Source organism: Cyrtonyx montezumae, unplaced genomic scaffold (genome assembly GCF_038088225.1).
Source record: "Cyrtonyx montezumae isolate F1298 unplaced genomic scaffold, pur_monq_1.0 scaffold_25, whole genome shotgun sequence".
Classification (NCBI taxonomy): Eukaryota; Metazoa; Chordata; class Aves; order Galliformes; family Odontophoridae; genus Cyrtonyx; species Cyrtonyx montezumae.
Genome location: NW_027071992.1, coordinates 16,364,437 through 16,384,254, shown reverse-complemented (window position 1 = coordinate 16,384,254; position 19,818 = coordinate 16,364,437). Strand labels below are relative to the sequence as shown.

Here is a 19,818-nt window from a genome sequence, read left to right as displayed (position 1 = left end):
CTGATGATTTGCTATTTATAACAAAACTTTATTTATTTGCCTATTTGTCCTTCATTCGTGTTTTTTTAATTATTATTATTTTTATTTATTTTTATTTATTAATTATTTATTCACTTTTTTTTCTGGAAATAAAGACTTGATGCAAAAAAAAAAAAAAAAAAAAGGACATTTTGTGTTACCTGGGCCACAGTGAGTGAAGAAGAATTGTCTTGAACTAATATAACATAATATATTATTATTATATTATAGACTGGTAGATGAGGGAAAGGCTGTTGATGTAGTCTACCTGGACTTCAGCAAGGCCTTTGACACGGTCTCCCACAGTATTCTCCTAAGGAAACTGGCAGCCCGTGGTGTGGACAGGTTCACTCTTCTCTGAGTGGAGAACTGGCTGGAGGGCCGTGCCCAGAGGGTAGTGGTTAATGGAGTTAAGTCCAGCTGGCATCCTGTTACGAGTGGTGTCCTCCAAGGGTCAGTATTGGGGCCCATCTTGTTTAATATCTTTATTGATGACCTAGACGAGGGGATTGAGTGTACCCTGAGTAAGTTTGCAGATGACACCAAGTTGGGAGGATGTGTCAAACTGCCTGAGGGCAGGGAGGCCCTTCAGAGGGATTTGGATAGGCTGAATAGCTGGGCTGAGCTCAATGGGATGAGATTCGACAAAGCCAAGTGCCGGGTCCTGCACTTTGGCCACAAAAACCCCATGCAATGCTATAGGCTTGGGGCAGAATGGCTTGAAGAATGTAGAGAGGAAAAGGACCTGGGGGTGTTGGTTGATGCTCGGCTTAACATGAGCCGGCAGTGTGCCCAGGTGGCCAAGAAGGCCAACAGCATCCTGGCCTGTATTAGAAATAGTGTAGCCAGCAGGAGCAGGGAGGTGATCATCCCCCTGTACTCAGCTCTGGTACGGCCGCACCTCGAGTACTGTGTTCAGTTTTGGGCCCCTCACTGCAAGAAGGACATTGAGGCCCTGGAGCGTGTTCAGAGAAGGGCAACAAAACTGGTGAGGGGTCTGGAGCACAAGTCTTATGAGGAGCAGCTGAGGGAGCTGGGATTGTTTAGTCTGGAGAAGAGGAGGCTCAGAGGAGACCTTATTGCACTCTACCACTTCCTGAAGGGGGGTTGTGGTGAGGAGGGGGTGGGCCTCTTCTCCCTGATAAATAATGACAGGACGAGAGGGAATGGCCACAAGTTGCGCCAGGGAAGATTTAGATTAGACCTGAGGAAACATTTTTTCTCTGCAAGAGTGGTCAGGCACTGGAATGGCCTGCCTAGGGAGGTGGTTGAGGCACCATCCCTAGCGCTGTTCAAGAAGCGTTTAGATGAGGTGCTAAGGGATTTGATTTAGTAGTTCAGTGGGTAGGGATGGTGATAGGAGGATGGTTGGACTAGATGATCTTGTAGGTCCTTTCCAACCTAATGTACCTATGAACCTATTACACATTATATAATTATTATATTACTATACACATTATATAGTTAATGTACAAAGTAACAAAATCTATTTAAAAATATTTTTGGTTAGAACAAAAAGAAGTGCAATAAAAATTGTGGCATATCTTTTATCTTTTTTCTGAAACTAATGCATCAGTCTCATTCAGTGAAAGTGGCTGCAATTCTTTGTGAGTTCTCAATATGTTTGTCTCAGATTTTTGGTGAAATCTTCCTGTTCCTATACTTTATCCTTGAAAACACTTCATGAGTGTACATACTGTCAAATGCAAAAACATGAATACACACTGTATTGACTGAAATGAGGGATAATTTTACCTGGTAAGAGGTTTTATAAAGCCAAGTAAAAGAGACATGATCAAATTTTTGAGTCAAATATCAGACTGTAACTTCATAAAGTCCATTTGAAAATTATTGGATAATGTGTTTATGTCAACTGCAAATACAGCTGCAAGTAAACAATTTTTTTTCCCCCCAATCCTGAAACCTGTCCTCAAATTCCTTTATCAGGACAGAAAGCAAGGAAGCATATTTTTTCACTGTTCACAGGACTGCATTTAGCCAACATATCAAAATGTATTCAATTATTTGTCATAACTGAGCTGACACTGCACTGTGCCCTCTCCAAGTCCTTGTTTCAGCTAAGACATTGCTAATGGCACAACAACATTCCACTGTTGCAATGTGTATGTGCTCAGGGCTGGGCTGGGCCACTGCCATGATGGTGTGGGCCAGGGGACAAGCTACACGACAGGCTAGGTTCCCATCCTTCACAACCCTCCCTGTGAAGAAGTTATTGAAAGTATTCAACCTAAAACATCCTCTGAAACATTTTGAGACATGTCCTCTTGAACTCTCACTACTTGCTTTGGAGAAAACACAGACCACCACATCTCTACAATCACTCTTCAGATACTTGTAGAGAGTAAAAAGACCTCCATAGAGGCTCCTTTTCGCAAAGTTAAATAAACCTAGTTGATTCAACACCCTTTATAAGGCATTTTCTCTAGACCAATCATCACAAGTTTCATAACTCTACTTTGGGCATGCACCCAAACTTCGATGTATTTCTCATAGTAAAGAGAAAGAAAGCCTGACTTCGTAATTCAAGCTGCAGCCTCACCAGAAAAGAGCAAAGCAGGACAACCACTGCCATAATCCAGAGGGACACATTATATATGACAAAAGGCAGGAAGCTGACACCCTGAAGTGACTGCTAATACACTCTTGGCTCATATCCAGAAAAATACTGACCAATACATCAGTACAGTATCAACATGGACCATACTGGAATCATTCAATGAGAGTAATGAAACCAAAAGGGTTAAAAAAAAAAAAAAAAGAAACCAAAAGAATATCAATGTTTCACACAGGTAAAAAGAGAAAGGATACAGCTCTAAAATAAAAGAGATTAAGATCAGATTCTCCAGGGGGAGACGGAGCTAAGACTCTGGCCACACTCTGCCCAGAAAGATTGTGAATGCCTCGTTCCAGGGCACATTCAAAGCCAGGCTGGATGCAGCAGTGGGAAGCCTGCTCCAGTGTGGGATTTGGTGGCCTGCACAGGCAATGAGATGGTCTCTCAAGCCCCTCCCAACCCAAGCCATTCTATGACTCCAATGGGAACTATGGACACCCATAGTGGGAAACCAACATTGACTGGTGGCACTGCAAGGGGTAATGGAATTCAACAAAAGGAGGGAAAGTTAACATCATACATTAGCAAGAAACTTTGTCCTTTAAGGGACAGTGGGGCAGAGGAAAAGGTCACCCAGGGAAACTGGAAGCCTTAAAAGGCAGGATGGATGGGGCATTTGGCAACTCACTCTAAGTGTAAGGCTTCCCTACCTATGTAAAGAAGGTTGGAAGTGGATGGTATGTGAGGTCCTTCCCAAACCAAACCACACTCTAGTTCCATCATATCCTAGAGCCTCCATATCCTCATAAGGACACTTAACTTCATCAGCTGGCTCAGCTCTGTAACGTTTACAGACTCCTCTAGGACAGTGACAAACTCTAGTCCATAACAATGCAACAACCTTTACACACGGGAAGGTAGATATCCTTTTTCCAAACAGATCCCACAAAAAGCAAGGAAAAGACAAAGCAGGATGGACATGCATCGCCTGAGGAGCACAACAGCCAGCCACGCCTCACATCAGGAAGAACTTTTCCCTTTCTCTTTCTTTCTCAACCACAAGACTTTTCCACCTAATCCCAACACCTGACAACCTAGGAGGCGCTGCCTTGCTCCCACCTCAACAACAACCAATCCAAAGTTCCTCAAAGCACGCAAGAAACCAAGGTTCTTCCAGCACGCATCATTTTTCAATTTCTTTGTAAAATACAAACAAACAGAAACAATGCACAGAAAGCAAACCACTGACAACACACATCCCAGTCAAGTGGAAATACCAAGACCCATTACGGCACAGAGGCATTACGTAAGAAAAGTAGAGCTCAACAGGAAGAGAGATTTCACTGAAGGATACACCAGAGCTCTCGCTGCAGGCCTGAGGGTAAGGATGAAAAACGTAGCCGCACAACAGCTGACCCAGAAGATTCTGCCCCACCACTTTCACATCCCCCTTCCAGCCCCCGCAGCCAGCCACCCCACAACACACACCACAAAACACTGCCAGACAACGATCTCCACCAACTGCCCCACACACAGCCAAGCCACTTCCCACAGACCACAAAAACCAACAGCCAAAAGTGAAAGCCACACACAAAATCTCTAGGCAAGAGGAAAGCGAGGAAGGGAAAGATGCCACACCACATAAAGCTGGCATCACGGCCGCTCCCACACCACTGCCACCACCGAGCCCCACCAGGCTACTGCCCAGCACAACTCGAGTCCCGCCATGGCTGTGCCTGCAAGCCCACGGCATCCACTCGCCTACAGCATCCTGCTGCTCACGCTCCTCTACAAAGCTCTCGCCACCGCCACCACCGCCTCCGCCTGCAGCCACCTTCACCCCCAGGATGCCACCTTCTCCCGCGACAGCCTCCAGCTCCTCCAGGACACGGCTCCCAGCCCACCCCAGCTGTGCCCACAACACAACGCGTCTTGCTCCTTCAACCACACCCTCCTGGACAACACCAACACCCGGCAAGCCGCCAAAACCACCCTCGACATCCTTCAACACCTCTTCAAAATCCTCAGCAGCCCCAGCACTCCAGACCACTGGATCGACCGTCAACGCCAAAGCCTCCTCAACCACATCCAGCGGTACACCCGGCACCTCGAGCAGTGCCTGGCGCACAGCGACACGCGCTCCCAGAGACAAGGGCCCCGCAACCTTCACCTCAGCATCAACAAACACTTCAGCTGCCTCCACACCTTCCTCCAAGACAACAATTACAGCGACTGCGCATGGGACCACGTCCAACTACAAGCCCGTGACTGGTTCCTGCACATCCACAACCTCACAGGCAACACGCGCACTTAGCCCCACACGCGCCTCCCACCCTCCTCCTATTTATCTATTTATTTATTCAACTATTTATTTATTTATCTATTTATTCTATTATTTATTTAAACAAAATAAAGATCTCCTTTTCAAAGCACCCCGCGAGTGCGTCCTTTTGCTCCATCGCAGAAGCCCCTTTCAGGGGCAACCAACCCTGGGATTCTCACGCACAGCTTAGCTTGGACAACTCAGGCACCCGCCTACGTTTCGTGTAAACCTCGCAGGTGGAGGGAGATGCACGAGTTCGGCACATAAAGCAGCCAATGCCAATGCTAATACTCGCTGCTAAGCCGTGCTGCACAGAGTTAAGGCCATCCACAGCAAAGTGCCCAAGGAACTGGCAAGGAGCAGAATTAGGACAGCTGACTTCCACTGGTCCACAGGGATATTCCTCACTGTCAGTGGTTTACGGGCTGGTTTGGCCTGGTTCTCTGACAGTTGGCAAGGGGCGCCCATGAACCTACGTCCCGGAAAAGGGGAAGGGGGAATGGGAAAAGGGAAATGGGCCTAGGAACAAAACAACAGCAACGATCTGAGGAAGAAAGCTAATTTACTAAATAGATACTGGAAAGCAAAATAACACAATATAATACAATATAATTGGAATTGAGGCTAATGAATCAAATAAAATGAGCAAGAGAGAGTGTCCGATAAACCGAAGGCCTTACGCTAACGCTGAAGGCGGACGGCTGCAACAAACACCCACTGCTGAGCTCGATCCCGAAGGGAGGAGAGGAGGTCCCAGTGACTGCAGACAGTTTTTATCTTTCCCTCTGAGCGGAAACACATAAAAATACAAAGCATCGCACAGTCTTCCGGGGAATGTAGTTCTTCCTCTCCTCCGGGACAGGCATATCAGTAACTATCTACGATCCACGCAGATAGAGCATTAACTCTTTAGCTACCAATACACTACATGATGTTATAATGTGGAAAATCAATAACATCACAGAAAATTATAAAACCATGACACTACCAAATGACAGCATACCAAACAAGTTGTGAACGGGGTGGCAGTTTAACTCGCTCGCTCTCTCACTGCCAATGTGCTTGCAAAGCCACACTCAGTTGCATTAGAAAAGACACAGCTGTCAGGCAAAGTGCCCAGTGACTGCAAAAAGGAAAACATTACTGCCCGTTATAGGAAAGGCAAGAAGACGACGCGGGGAACTACAGGCCGCTGAGCCTCACCTCCCTGCCTATGAAGATGACGGAGCACATCTGCCTCGAACAGAGGGACGAGCAGGTGATCCCAGACAGCCTGCATGGCCTCACCAAGGGCAGATGGTGCCTGACCAAACGACTGGCTTTCTACCACAGAGTGACTGCACTGGTGCACAAAGTGAAGGCAAACAATGCCATTCATAAGGACTTACACAAAGCTTGCGCTACATCCTTAGTCCTAAATCAGAAAGACACGCCTTTAAAGGGTGGACTGTTTGGTGGAGATGGAATTGGTTGGACGGTCATGGCCTGAGGGTTATGTTCAGTGGCTCTACAGCCAGGTGGACGCTGGACACAAGTGCTGTTCCACAGGGCCCATGTTGGGGCCACTGCTCTTCAACACCTTTACCAGTGACAAATGTGACAGAATCGACTGCATGCTCAGCAAGCTTGAAGATTTCAGGCAACAAGCTGAGTGGTGCAGCTCACAAGGCAGAAGGAAGAGATGCCATCCAAAGGGAGCCTGACAAACTCAAACACCTGTGATCGCACGTAAACCCTATGAGGTTCAACAAAGTCAAGAATGAGGTGTTGCACTTGACGGCGGGCACCGCCACATACATATACAGCATGGGAGAACTCCATGAAAACAGCCCTAGCAACAAGGACTTAGGGGTCCTGGCAGATGAAAAACTTAACATGAGCCCAGCCCGCACGACTGACTGCATATTGGTCCGCAACAAAACATACTGGTCCAGCAGAGAGAGGGAGGCGACTGTGCCCTGCTGTACCCTGACCTTGCAACACCCCATCCTGAGTACTGCGTACTGCGTACTGCGTACTGCGTTCTGGTCTGGAGCCCACAGCTCAGGAAAGCTGCAGACATTCTGGAGAGAGGCCAGAGCAGGGCCACAAGGATGACCATAGGGCTTCTCCTACAAAGACAAGTTGAGAGAGCTGCTCTTGTTCACCTGGACAATGGAAAGCACCAGGGAGGCCATGTTACCGCCTGCCAGCACTTAAAGGGGTGTTATAAACAGAAGGAAAACTAAACATTTCACATGGGAAGACAGCGATAGGACACGCTTTAAAATAAAAGAGATTCAGTCTAATGTACTGTGGTTTTCAGATTTTTGTTGTCGGTATTCCACATCAGAACATCACTTAAAACAACAGCAGTAAAAGAGTTCATGTTCTAGGACGGGACAGGAAAGAGAGGCATATGACATAGCAGGCAGAAGAAGAGGGGTGGAGCTTCTGAGAGCTTTCAACTAAAGGAGGGGAGGTTGCATCAGACGTTAGAAAGAGACTTGGTCCTTTCAGGAGCGGTGGTGCACAGGAAAAAGTAACTGAGGGAAACTGCAGATGCACTAACACTCAAAGCATTCAACGGCAGGATGGATGGGGTTTTGGGCAACGTGCTCTAGTGGAAGCCGTTGCTGCCTATGGCAGAAAGTTGTGGAAGAAAATTGCATGCAAGGCCCCATCCAACCCATACCATCCTCTTGATCTTTCATCGCCTCAAACCTCCTAATTTTGAAAATGGAACTATAACTCATCAGCTGGCTCAATTCTGTAACCTTTACGGACACCTCATGCACAGTGACAAAACTTTGGCCTTTGCCAAACAAGATTTTCCACTTACAAACAAATGCGGGAAGGTAGATATCCCTCTTCCTAACAGATCCCACAAAAAGCAAGGAAAAGACAAAGCAGGATGGACATGCATCGCCTGAGGAGCACAACAGCCAGCCACGCCTCACATCAGGAAGAACTTTTCCCTTTCTCTTTCTTCCTCAACCACAAGACTTTTCCACCTAATCCCAACACCTGACAACCTAGGAGGCGCTGCCTTGCTCCCACCTCAACAACAACCAATCCAAAGTTCCTCAAAGCACGCAAGAAACCAAGGCTCTTCCAGCACGCATCATTTTTCAATTTCTTTGTAAAATACAAACAAACAGAAACAATGCACAGAAAGCAAACCACTGACAACACACATCCCAGTCAAGTGGAAATACCAAGACCCATTACGGCACAGAGGCATTACGTAAGAAAAGTAGAGCTCAACAGGAAGAGAGATTTCACTGAAGGATACACCAGAGCTCTCGCTGCAGGCCTGAGGGTAAGGATGAAAAACGTAGCCGCACAACAGCTGACCCAGAAGATTCTGCCCCACCACTTTCACATCCCCCCTCCAGCCCCCGCAGCCAGCCACCCCACAACACACACCACAAAACACTGCCAGACAACGATCTCCACCAACTGCCCCACACACAGCCAAGCCACTTCCCACAGACCACAAAAACCAACAGCCAAAAGTGAAAGCCACACACAAAATCTCTAGGCAAGAGGAAAGCGAGGAAGGGAAAGATGCCACACCACATAAAGCTGGCATCACGGCCGCTCCCACACCACTGCCACCACCGAGCCCCACCAGGCTACTGCCCAGCACAACTCGAGTCCCGCCATGGCTGTGCCTGCAAGCCCACGGCATCCACTCGCCTACAGCATCCTGCTGCTCACGCTCCTCTACAAAGCTCTCGCCACCGCCACCACCGCCTCCGCCTGCAGCCACCTTCACCCCCAGGATGCCACCTTCTCCCGCGACAGCCTCCAGCTCCTCCAGGACACGGCTCCCAGCCCACCCCAGCTGTGCCCACAACACAACGCGTCTTGCTCCTTCAACCACACCCTCCTGGACAACACCAACACCCGGCAAGCCGCCAAAACCACCCTCGACATCCTTCAACACCTCTTCAAAATCCTCAGCAGCCCCAGCACTCCAGACCACTGGATCGACCGTCAACGCCAAAGCCTCCTCAACCACATCCAGCGGTACACCCGGCACCTCGAGCAGTGCCTGGCGCACAGCGACACGCGCTCCCAGAGACAAGGGCCCCGCAACCTTCACCTCAGCATCAACAAACACTTCAGCTGCCTCCACACCTTCCTCCAAGACAACAATTACAGCGACTGCGCATGGGACCACGTCCAACTACAAGCCCGTGACTGGTTCCTGCACATCCACAACCTCACAGGCAACACGCGCACTTAGCCCCACACGCGCCTCCCACCCTCCTCCTATTTATCTATTTATTTATTCAACTATTTATTTATTTATCTATTTATTCTATTATTTATTTAAACAAAATAAAGATCTCCTTTTCAAAGCACCCCGCGAGTGCGTCCTTTTGCTCCATCGCAGAAGCCCCTTTCAGGGGCAACCAACCCTGGGATTCTCACGCACAGCTTAGCTTGGACAACTCAGGCACCCGCCTACGTTTCGTGTATACCTCGCAGGTGGAGGGAGATGCACGAGTTCGGCACATAAAGCAGCCAATGCCAATGCTAATACTCGCTGCTAAGCCGTGCTGCACAGAGTTAAGGCCATCCACAGCAAAGTGCCCAAGGAACTGGCAAGGAGCAGAATTAGGACAGTTGACTTCCACTGGTCCGCAGGGATATTCCTCACTGTCAGTGGTTTACGGGCTGGTTTGGCCTGGTTCTCTGACAGTTGGCAAGGGGCGCCCATGAACCTACGTCCCGGAAAAGGGGAAGGGGGAATGGGAAAAGGGAAATGGGCCTAGGAACAAAACAACAGCAACGATCTGAGGAAGAAAGCTAATTTACTAAATAGATACTGGAAAGCAAAATAACACAATATAATACAATATAATTGGAATTGAGGCTAATGAATCAAATAAAATGAGCAAGAGAGAGTGTCCGATAAACCGAAGGCCTTACGCTAACGCTGAAGGCGGACGGCTGCAACAAACACCCACTGCTGAGCTCGATCCCGAAGGGAGGAGAGGAGGTCCCAGTGACTGCAGACAGTTTTTATCTTTCCCTCTGAGCGGAAACACATAAAAATACAAAGCATCGCACAGTCCTCCGGGGAATGTAGTTCTTCCTCTCCTCCGGGACAGGCATATCAGTAACTATCTACGATCCACGCAGATAGAGCATTAACTCTTTAGCTACCAATACACTACATGATGTTATAATGTGGAAAATCAATAACATCACAGAAAATTATAAAACCATGACACTACCAAATGACAGCACACCGAATAAGTTGTGAACGGGGTGGCAGTTTAACTCGCTCGCTCTCTCACTGCCAATGTGCTTGCAAAGCCACACTCAGTTGCATTAGAAAAGACACAGCTGTCAGGCAAAGTGCCCAGTGACTGCAAAAAGGAAAACATTACTGCCCGTTATAGGAAAGGCAAGAAGACGACGCGGGGAACTACAGGCCGCTGAGCCTCACCTCCCTGCCTATGAAGATGACGGAGCACATCTGCCTCGAACAGAGGGACGAGCAGGTGATCCCAGACAGCCTGCATGGCCTCACCAAGGGCAGATGGTGCCTGACCAAACGACTGGCTTTCTACCACAGAGTGACTGCACTGGTGCACAAAGTGAAGGCAAACAATGCCATTCATAAGGACTTACACAAAGCTTGCGCTACATCCTTAGTCCTAAATCAGAAAGACACGCCTTTAAAGGGTGGACTGTTTGGTGGAGATGGAATTGGTTGGACGGTCATGGCCTGAGGGTTATGTTCAGTGGCTCTACAGCCAGGTGGACGCTGGACACAAGTGCTGTTCCACAGGGCCCATGTTGGGGCCACTGCTCTTCAACACCTTTACCAGTGACAAATGTGACAGAATCGACTGCATGCTCAGCAAGCTTGAAGATTTCAGGCAACAAGCTGAGTGGTGCAGCTCACAAGGCAGAAGGAAGAGATGCCATCCAAAGGGAGCCTGACAAACTCAAACACCTGTGATCGCACGTAAACCCTATGAGGTTCAACAAAGTCAAGAATGAGGTGTTGCACTTGACGGCGGGCACCGCCACATACATATACAGCATGGGAGAACTCCATGAAAACAGCCCTAGCAACAAGGACTTAGGGGTCCTGGCAGATGAAAAACTTAACATGAGCCCAGCCCGCACGACTGACTGCATATTGGTCCGCAACAAAACATACTGGTCCAGCAGAGAGAGGGAGGCGACTGTGCCCTGCTGTACCCTGACCTTGCAACACCCCATCCTGAGTACTGCGTACTGCGTACTGCGTACTGCGTTCTGGTCTGGAGCCCACAGCTCAGGAAAGCTGCAGACATTCTGGAGAGAGGCCAGAGCAGGGCCACAAGGATGACCATAGGGCTTCTCCTACAAAGACAAGTTGAGAGAGCTGCTCTTGTTCACCTGGACAATGGAAAGCACCAGGGAGGCCATGTTACCGCCTGCCAGCACTTAAAGGGGTGTTATAAACAGAAGGAAAACTAAACATTTCACATGGGAAGACAGCGATAGGACACGCTTTAAAATAAAAGAGATTCAGTCTAATGTACTGTGGTTTTCAGATTTTTGTTGTCGGTATTCCACATCAGAACATCACTTAAAACAACAGCAGTAAAAGAGTTCATGTTCTAGGACGGGACAGGAAAGAGAGGCATATGACATAGCAGGCAGAAGAAGAGGGGTGGAGCTTCTGAGAGCTTTCAACTAAAGGAGGGGAGGTTGCATCAGACGTTAGAAAGAGACTTGGTCCTTTCAGGAGCGGTGGTGCACAGGAAAAAGTAACTGAGGGAAACTGCAGATGCACTAACACTCAAAGCATTCAACGGCAGGATGGATGGGGTTTTGGGCAACGTGCTCTAGTGGAAGCCGTTGCTGCCTATGGCAGAAAGTTGTGGAAGAAAATTGCATGCAAGGCCCCATCCAACCCATACCATCCTCTTGATCTTTCATCGCCTCAAACCTCCTAATTTTGAAAATGGAACTATAACTCATCAGCTGGCTCAATTCTGTAACCTTTACGGACACCTCATGCACAGTGACAAAACTTTGGCCTTTGCCAAACAAGATCTTCCACTTACAAACAAATGCGGGAAGGTAGATATCCCTCTTCCTAACAGATCCCACAAAAAGCAAGGAAAAGACAAAGCAGGATGGACATGCATCGCCTGAGGAGCACAACAGCCAGCCACGCCTCACATCAGGAAGAACTTTTCCCTTTCTCTTTCTTCCTCAACCACAAGACTTTTCCACCTAATCCCAACACCTGACAACCTAGGAGGCGCTGCCTTGCTCCCACCTCAACAACAACCAATCCAAAGTTCCTCAAAGCACGCAAGAAACCAAGGTTCTTCCAGCACGCATCATTTTTCAATTTCTTTGTAAAATACAAACAAACAGAAACAATGCACAGAAAGCAAACCACTGACAACACACATCCCAGTCAAGTGGAAATACCAAGACCCATTACGGCACAGAGGCATTACGTAAGAAAAGTAGAGCTCAACAGGAAGAGAGATTTCACTGAAGGATACACCAGAGCTCTCGCTGCAGGCCTGAGGGTAAGGATGAAAAACGTAGCCGCACAACAGCTGACCCAGAAGATTCTGCCCCACCACTTTCACATCCCCCTTCCAGCCCCCGCAGCCAGCCACCCCACAACACACACCACAAAACACTGCCAGACAACGATCTCCACCAACTGCCCCACACACAGCCAAGCCACTTCCCACAGACCACAAAAACCAACAGCCAAAAGTGAAAGCCACACACAAAATCTCTAGGCAAGAGGAAAGCGAGGAAGGGAAAGATGCCACACCACATAAAGCTGGCATCACGGCCGCTCCCACACCACTGCCACCACCGAGCCCCACCAGGCTACTGCCCAGCACAACTCGAGTCCCGCCATGGCTGTGCCTGCAAGCCCACGGCATCCACTCGCCTACAGCATCCTGCTGCTCACGCTCCTCTACAAAGCTCTCGCCACCGCCACCACCGCCTCCGCCTGCAGCCACCTTCACCCCCAGGATGCCACCTTCTCCCGCGACAGCCTCCAGCTCCTCCAGGACACGGCTCCCAGCCCACCCCAGCTGTGCCCACAACACAACGCGTCTTGCTCCTTCAACCACACCCTCCTGGACAACACCAACACCCGGCAAGCCGCCAAAACCACCCTCGACGTCCTTCAACACCTCTTCAAAATCCTCAGCAGCCCCAGCACTCCAGACCACTGGATCGACCGTCAACGCCAAAGCCTCCTCAACCACATCCAGCGGTACACCCGGCACCTCGAGCAGTGCCTGGCGCACAGCGACACGCGCTCCCAGAGACAAGGGCCCCGCAACCTTCACCTCAGCATCAACAAACACTTCAGCTGCCTCCACACCTTCCTCCAAGACAACAATTACAGCGTCTGCGCATGGGACCACGTCCAACTACAAGCCCGTGACTGGTTCCTGCACATCCACAACCTCACAGGCAACACGCGCACTTAGCCCCACACGCGCCTCCCACCCTCCTCCTATTTATCTATTTATTTATTCAACTATTTATTTATTTATCTATTTATTCTATTATTTATTTAAACAAAATAAAGATCTCCTTTTCAAAACACCCCGCGAGTGCGTCCTTTTGCTCCATCGCAGAAGCCCCTTTCAGGGGCAACCAACCCTGGGATTCTCACGCACAGCTTAGCTTGGACAACTCAGGCACCCGCCTACGTTTCGTGTATACCTCGCAGGTGGAGGGAGATGCACGAGTTCGGCACATAAAGCAGCCAATGCCAATGCTAATACTCGCTGCTAAGCTGTGCTGCACAGAGTTAAGGCCATCCACAGCAAAGTGCCCAAGGAACTGGCAAGGAGCAGAATTAGGACAGCTGACTTCCACTGGTCCGCAGGGATATTCTCCACTATACGACATCATACCAAATGACTTTTTAAGGGGACGGCAACACCTCTGACTTGCCCATCACTGTCATGGACCATGGTGTCACCATAGACTGGTATGTCTCATCAGTCACCAAGCCCAGGGGCATCTCCCTATGGTCCCTGAATGCATGTAGAGCAATGTGATAAGACAATAAGATGATGGCTGTGCTTCTACCACCACTCAGACACTCCCTTCCCACTCCTGTCTTTACCATGGTGTTAAAACTGCTTTCTATACTCTGTGATACCACTAGCCTAGTTCTGTCAGCCTTTCAGCAATGGGGCTGCTGGGGGTTAACAGGGGTGCATGGGTAAAGAGTATCTCTAAGGGAAGGAGGGACCAAACAGAGTCTGCAGGATGTCAACAAAGAGCTGCACACTATTGCTTACAGCTCCATGCAGGAAACACAGAGAAATAACAAAAAATATAGAAGATGCCCAGGAACTGTTCATTGCTCACCTGCCACCACAACTACTTTGCACTTCTACATCCCAGGACACTCTTCAAAAGTCAGTCACGACATCTCTTGTACACCACTACCCATGACAATGTAACCCAGCCAGCAGAGCTGGACAGATAGTACCACATAAAGTTACTTGACTACGAATCATCAACATTGGCATTTTCTTCACCCTTTGTTCACCAGCAAAAAACACCTCCTCCAGGTACTATGCCTTCCCAATAATAAACCCAGAATGAGAAAACACCAAGGCCCAGTAAAACTCTGGCATGGGAACTACTTTTATGGTAAGGCTGATGGAGCAGTGGCACAGCTGCCCACAGAGGTAGTGGAGTGTCCTTCTCTAGAGACGTTCCAGACCCGCCTGGACACCTAACTGTGCAACCTGGGCTAGGGAGCTGCTTTGGCATGGGAGTTGGACTCAATGATCTCTAGAAGTCCCTTCCAACCCCTACAGTTCTGTGATTCTGTGGCCTCCTCCTGAAAAGGAGAAAGAGGCTGTTACCTGTGGTCAGTCACACCACCTCCATGTCACCACTGAAGACACTGCTCTGTGCTAAAGCAAGCAGACCCTTACAGCTAGAAATTGAGAAAACAAGTTGGATCTTGGTAACTTGAGAATACAAACAAGTTGTTAGGATGTACAGGAAGAAAATTAGAAAGGCAAAAGCCTAGCTTGAAGTCAACTTGGCCACTCACATAAAAGAGAACAAAAAACTTTTTACAAATACACTAACAGTAAGAGGAGGGCTAAGGATAATCTCCATCCTTTACTGGATGTGGAAGTGAAAGTGACCACTGAGGATAAGGAAAAGGCTGAGGTTCTCAATGCTTTCTTCACATCTGTCTTTAAAAGTCAGATCAGTTATCCTTGGAGTGCACTATCTTTAGATCTGGAAATCTTGGACAGGGAACAGAATAAAATCCTGATGATTCAGGTAGAAACACAGACCTACTACTTCACCTGGATGGACACAAGACCACGGGGCCAGTCAGGATCCACTGGAGGATGCTGAGGGAGCTGCTGGAAGTAATGGCCAAGCCACTTGCCACCATCTGTCCATGTGTTCCTCATCAACTGGAGAGGTCTCAGAGGATTGGGGCTTGCCATTTTGATTCCCATCTTCAAGACGGGTTTTAAAGAGGATCTGAATAACTACAGGCCTGTCAGCCTGCCCTCCGTGCCAGGAAAGTTTATGGAGCAGATCACCTTGGCAGAGATCACATAGCAAGTGTGGGACAACTAGAGTATCAGGCTGAGCCAGTATGGGTTCACGAAAGGCAGGTCCTGCTCGACCAACGCAATCTTATTCTATGACCAAGTGACCTGCATGGTGGATGAGGGGAATACTATTGATACAGTCTACCTAGATTTCAGCAAAGACTTTGACAATGTCCCCCACAGCATTTTCCTGGAGAAGCTGGCAGCCTATGGCTTGTACAGGTACACTTTTTGCTGGTTAGAGAACTGGTTGGATGGCCAAGAGTGGTGCTCCCCAAGGGTCAGTACTGGGGCTTATCCTGTTCAATATCTTTATTGATGATCTGGACAAAGGCATGGAGCACACCCTCAGTAAGTCTGCAGACAAGACCAAGTTAGCTGGAACTGTCAATCTGCCTGGGGGTAGGAAGGCCCTACAGAGAAATCTGGACAGATTGGATAGTGAGGTTGAGGTCAATGGGATGAAGTTTAACAAGACCAAGTTCTGGGTCTTGCACTTTGGTCACAGCAACTCCAGACAATACTATAGGCTTGGGACAGAGTGGCTGTAGGCTTGGGCAAAGTGGCTGGAAGACTGAGCAGAGGAAATGGACCTGGGGGTACTGGAACATGAGCAAGCAGTGTGCCCAGGTGGCCAAGAAGGGCAATGGCATCCTGGCTTGTATGAGAAATACTGCTGTCAGCATGAGCAAAGAATTCATCATCTCCCTGTACACAGCCTTGGTGAAGCCACACCTTGAGCACTGTGCTCAGTTATGGGCACTTCACTACAAGAAAATCATTGAGGCCTTGGAGTGTGTCCAGAGAAGGGCAAAGAAGCTGAGAGGGGTCTGCAGCACAAGACTTATGGGGAGAGTCTGAGGGAGCTGGGATTGTTTAGGTCTAGAGGAGGCCCAGGGGTGACTTCAACGCTCTCTATAATTATGTGAAGGGAGGTTGTGGTGAGGTGGAGGTTTGTCCTCTTCTCCCATATAACTAGACATAGGACTACAGGGAATGACCTCAAGTTGCGCCAGAGGAGATTCGGGTTGGATGTTAGAAATTGCTTCTCTGGGAAAGTGGTCAGGTGCTGGAATGGGCTGCCCAGGGAGGTGGTGGAGACACTGTCCCTGGAGGTATTAAAAAGTTTAGATGTTGTTCTGAGGGACATGGCTCAGTAGGAAATGCTGGTGACCTTTGTCTTTTCCAACCTTGGTGATTCTATGGCTCTAATATACACAGCTACACAGCGCAAGACAGGTTGGTCAGAGATGTGGATGTCCCATCCCAGGGCACATTCAAGGTCAAGCTGGACCAGGCTTTGAACAACCTGATCTAGCTGTAGATGTTCCTAGTTCATTGCAGGGAAGTTGATCTTTAAATGTCCCTTCCAATTCAAATGTTTCTGTGATTCCACATACATGGGACCTCACTGACTCTCTCTTCTGAGGTAGATGAAGAGACCCAGATCTCTTCAGAAAGTAATAGGAGAGGAGAAAGGCAGGACATTCTAACTTGAATTTCAGATTTTTTAAACAGATAGAGTGATAAAATTCTCATCATGCCCAGAAATGCAAATCAATACCAAAGGAAGGAATGGGAAGGTTGAGGGATGTCCATACTTGCAGACAGAAGTATCACTCACCAAGGCCTTCAGAAAACTCTGACAAAACTACCCTGAGTACCAGACTGCTCTCAGGAAAGTGTTGAGCAAAAATTTCAGAATTTGAAAAGATGTTCTGACTCATTAAAAACACAGAAATAGAGGAACAGAGAAGTTCCAATACTACAAGGCAACTACAAAGAAAACATTCATTTCACATCACAAGAAAACAAAAAACAAAAAAACCCTGAGAATATGAAATTCTTTGCAACAAAATGTTCCCTTTTTTTCCCAACACAGCACATAAAGGCAACAGTTATTGAATTTGCATGGCTCTACATCATAGGCACAAGAACTCAGAGAAGTCTCCCATTCAAAAATTTTCAGCGTTCAAAGAAAAGAATGGGAAGAGTAAATATCGAGAGACCTCCAAGAGTCAAAATACAAAAAGCTGAAGGCAAAATGCAACTTGTTGAAAGATAAGCTGTGTAAGAAAGCTGAGATTGATGATAAATACATAAAATCCAAATCATCCAAAACATAATAAGACATGGTGCACTGATATAGAAACATAAGAAAAACTGAGAACCTACAAACAATATTGTTACATATAATCAAAAAGGACATCTGACCAGGACAGGAAATTTTAGTGAAAAAAGAAAACCACCAGAACAACCAGAGGGAGGAAAAAAACCTAAAAACCACATCCACAGCACAGACGCAACAAAAGCCAATAACACAGCACCCATCCCACCAATGCACTTCCCGCAGACCACAAAAACCAACAGCCAAAAACGAAAACCACAGATGGAAACTCTCGGCAAGAGGAAAGTGAGGAAGGGAAAGATGCCACACCACATAAAGCTGGCACCACGGCCGCTCCCACACCACTGCCACCACCGAGCCCCACCAGGCTACTGCCCAGCACAACTCGAGTCCCGCCATGGCTGTGCCTGCAAGCCCACGGCATCCACTCGCCTACAGCATCCTGCTGCTCACGCTCCTCTACAAAGCTCTCGCCACCGCCACCACCGCCTCCGCCTGCAGCCACCTTCACCCCCAGGATGCCACCTTCTCCCGCGACAGCCTCCAGCTCCTCCAGGACACGGCTCCCAGCCCACCCCAGCTGTGCCCACAACACAACGCGTCTTGCTCCTTCAACCACACCCTCCTGGACAACACCAACACCCGGCAAGCCGCCAAAACCACCCTCGACGTCCTTCAACACCTCTTCAAAATCCTCAGCAGCCCCAGCACTCCAGACCACTGGATCGACCGTCAACGCCAAAGCCTCCTCAACCACATCCAGCGGTACACCCGGCAACTCGAGCAGTGCCTGGCGCACAGCGACACGCGCTCCCAGAGACAAGGGCCCCGCAACCTTCACCTCAGCATCAACAAACACTTCAGCTGCCTCCACACCTTCCTCCAAGACAACAATTACAGCGTCTGCGCATGGGACCACGTCCAACTACAAGCCCGTGACTGGTTCCTGCACATCCACAACCTCACAGGCAACACGCGCACTTAGCCCCACACGCGCCTCCCACCCTCCTCCTATTTATCTATTTATTTATTCAACTATTTATTTATTTATCTATTTATTCTATTATTTATTTAAACAAAATAAAGATCTCCTTTTCAAAACACCCCGCGAGTGCGTCCTTTTGCTCCATCACAGAAGCCCCTTTCAGGGGCAACCAACCCTGGGATTCTCACGCACAGCTTAGCTTGGACAACTCAGGCACCCGCCTAAGTTTCGTGTAAACCTCGCAGGTGGAGGGAGATGCACGAGTTTGGAACAAAAATCAGCCAAAGGAAGGACACCTGTGGCGGCAGGACCGCACGGTTTTCAATAAAAAGGCTCAAGGAATTCCTTACCATCTGTGTAACCACAGATGATAAGGAAAAGGCTGAGGTTCTCAATGCCTTCTTCACATCTGTCTTTAATAGACAGAGCAGTTGTCCACAGGGTACTTGCCCTGACCTGGAAGTCCGGGACGGGGTGCATAATGCACCCCCTGTGATCCAAGCAGAGACGGTCAGAGATCTACTCCTCCATCTGAACTACCACAAGTCCATGGGGCCAGATGGGATCCACCCAAGGGTGCTGAGGGAGCTGGCAGAGGTGACTGCCAAGCCGCTTTCTGCCATCTATCAGCATTCCTGGTTATCTGGAGAGGTCCCACAAGATTGGAGGCTTGCCGATGTGACTCCCATCTACAAGAAAGGCCGTAAGGAAGACCCGGGGAACTACAGGCCTGTCAGCCTGACCTCAGTATCAGGGAAAGTTATGGAGCAGATGATCTTGAGGGAAATCACACGACACGTGCATGGCAATAAAGGGATCAGACCCAGCCAGCACGGGTTCACCAGGAGCAGGTCGTGCTTGTCCAACCTCATCTCCTTCTATGACTGGGTGACCAGACAGGTAGATGAGGGAAAGGCTGTTGATGTAGTCTACCTGGACTTCAGCAAGGCCTTTGACACAGTCTCCCACAGTATTCTCCTGAGGAAACTGGCAGCCCGTGGTGTGGACAGGTTCTCTCTTCTCTGGGTGGAGAACTGGCTGGAAGGCCGTGCCCAGAGGGTAGTGGTTAATGGAGTTAAGTCCAGCTGGCGTCCCGTTACGAGTGGTGTCCCCCAAGGGTCAGTATTGGGGCCCATCTTGTTTAATATCTTTATTGATGACCTAGACGAGGGGATTGAGTGTACCCTGAGTAAG

General features: G+C 48.7%; 5 protein-coding genes across 7 annotated transcripts in view; 4 read left to right on the top strand and 1 right to left on the bottom strand.

The window, feature by feature from the left end:
• UBAP2 (ubiquitin associated protein 2) overlaps window positions 1–19,818 on the bottom strand; it is a 112,329-nt gene that overhangs the window by 13,073 nt on the left and 79,438 nt on the right. The gene's annotated exons all lie outside the window — the stretch shown is intronic.
• LOC136050695 (interferon type A1/A2-like) lies at window positions 4,320–4,924 on the top strand. Its single transcript, XM_065739734.1, has one exon. It carries the CDS (start codon window positions 4,320–4,322, stop codon window positions 4,905–4,907), a length of 588 nt encoding a protein of 195 aa, XP_065595806.1. The 3' UTR covers window positions 4,908–4,924.
• LOC136050694 (interferon type A1/A2-like) lies at window positions 8,563–9,228 on the top strand. The gene has a single exon (XM_065739733.1). The coding sequence runs from the start codon at window positions 8,563–8,565 to the stop codon at window positions 9,148–9,150; it is 588 nt and encodes a 195-aa protein (XP_065595805.1). The 3' UTR covers window positions 9,151–9,228.
• Window positions 12,806–13,410, top strand: LOC136050693 (interferon type A1/A2-like). The gene has a single exon (XM_065739732.1). The coding sequence runs from the start codon at window positions 12,806–12,808 to the stop codon at window positions 13,391–13,393; it is 588 nt and encodes a 195-aa protein (XP_065595804.1). The 3' UTR covers window positions 13,394–13,410.
• LOC136050692 (interferon type A1/A2-like) lies at window positions 18,037–18,641 on the top strand. Its single transcript, XM_065739731.1, has one exon. The coding sequence runs from the start codon at window positions 18,037–18,039 to the stop codon at window positions 18,622–18,624; it is 588 nt and encodes a 195-aa protein (XP_065595803.1). The 3' UTR covers window positions 18,625–18,641.

Coding starts and splice junctions, on each gene's coding strand:
- LOC136050692 (XM_065739731.1), top strand. CDS start 18,037: ATGGCTGTGCCTGCAAGCCCACGGCATCCACTCGCCTACAGCATCCTG.
- LOC136050695 (XM_065739734.1), top strand. CDS start 4,320: ATGGCTGTGCCTGCAAGCCCACGGCATCCACTCGCCTACAGCATCCTG.
- LOC136050694 (XM_065739733.1), top strand. CDS start 8,563: ATGGCTGTGCCTGCAAGCCCACGGCATCCACTCGCCTACAGCATCCTG.
- LOC136050693 (XM_065739732.1), top strand. CDS start 12,806: ATGGCTGTGCCTGCAAGCCCACGGCATCCACTCGCCTACAGCATCCTG.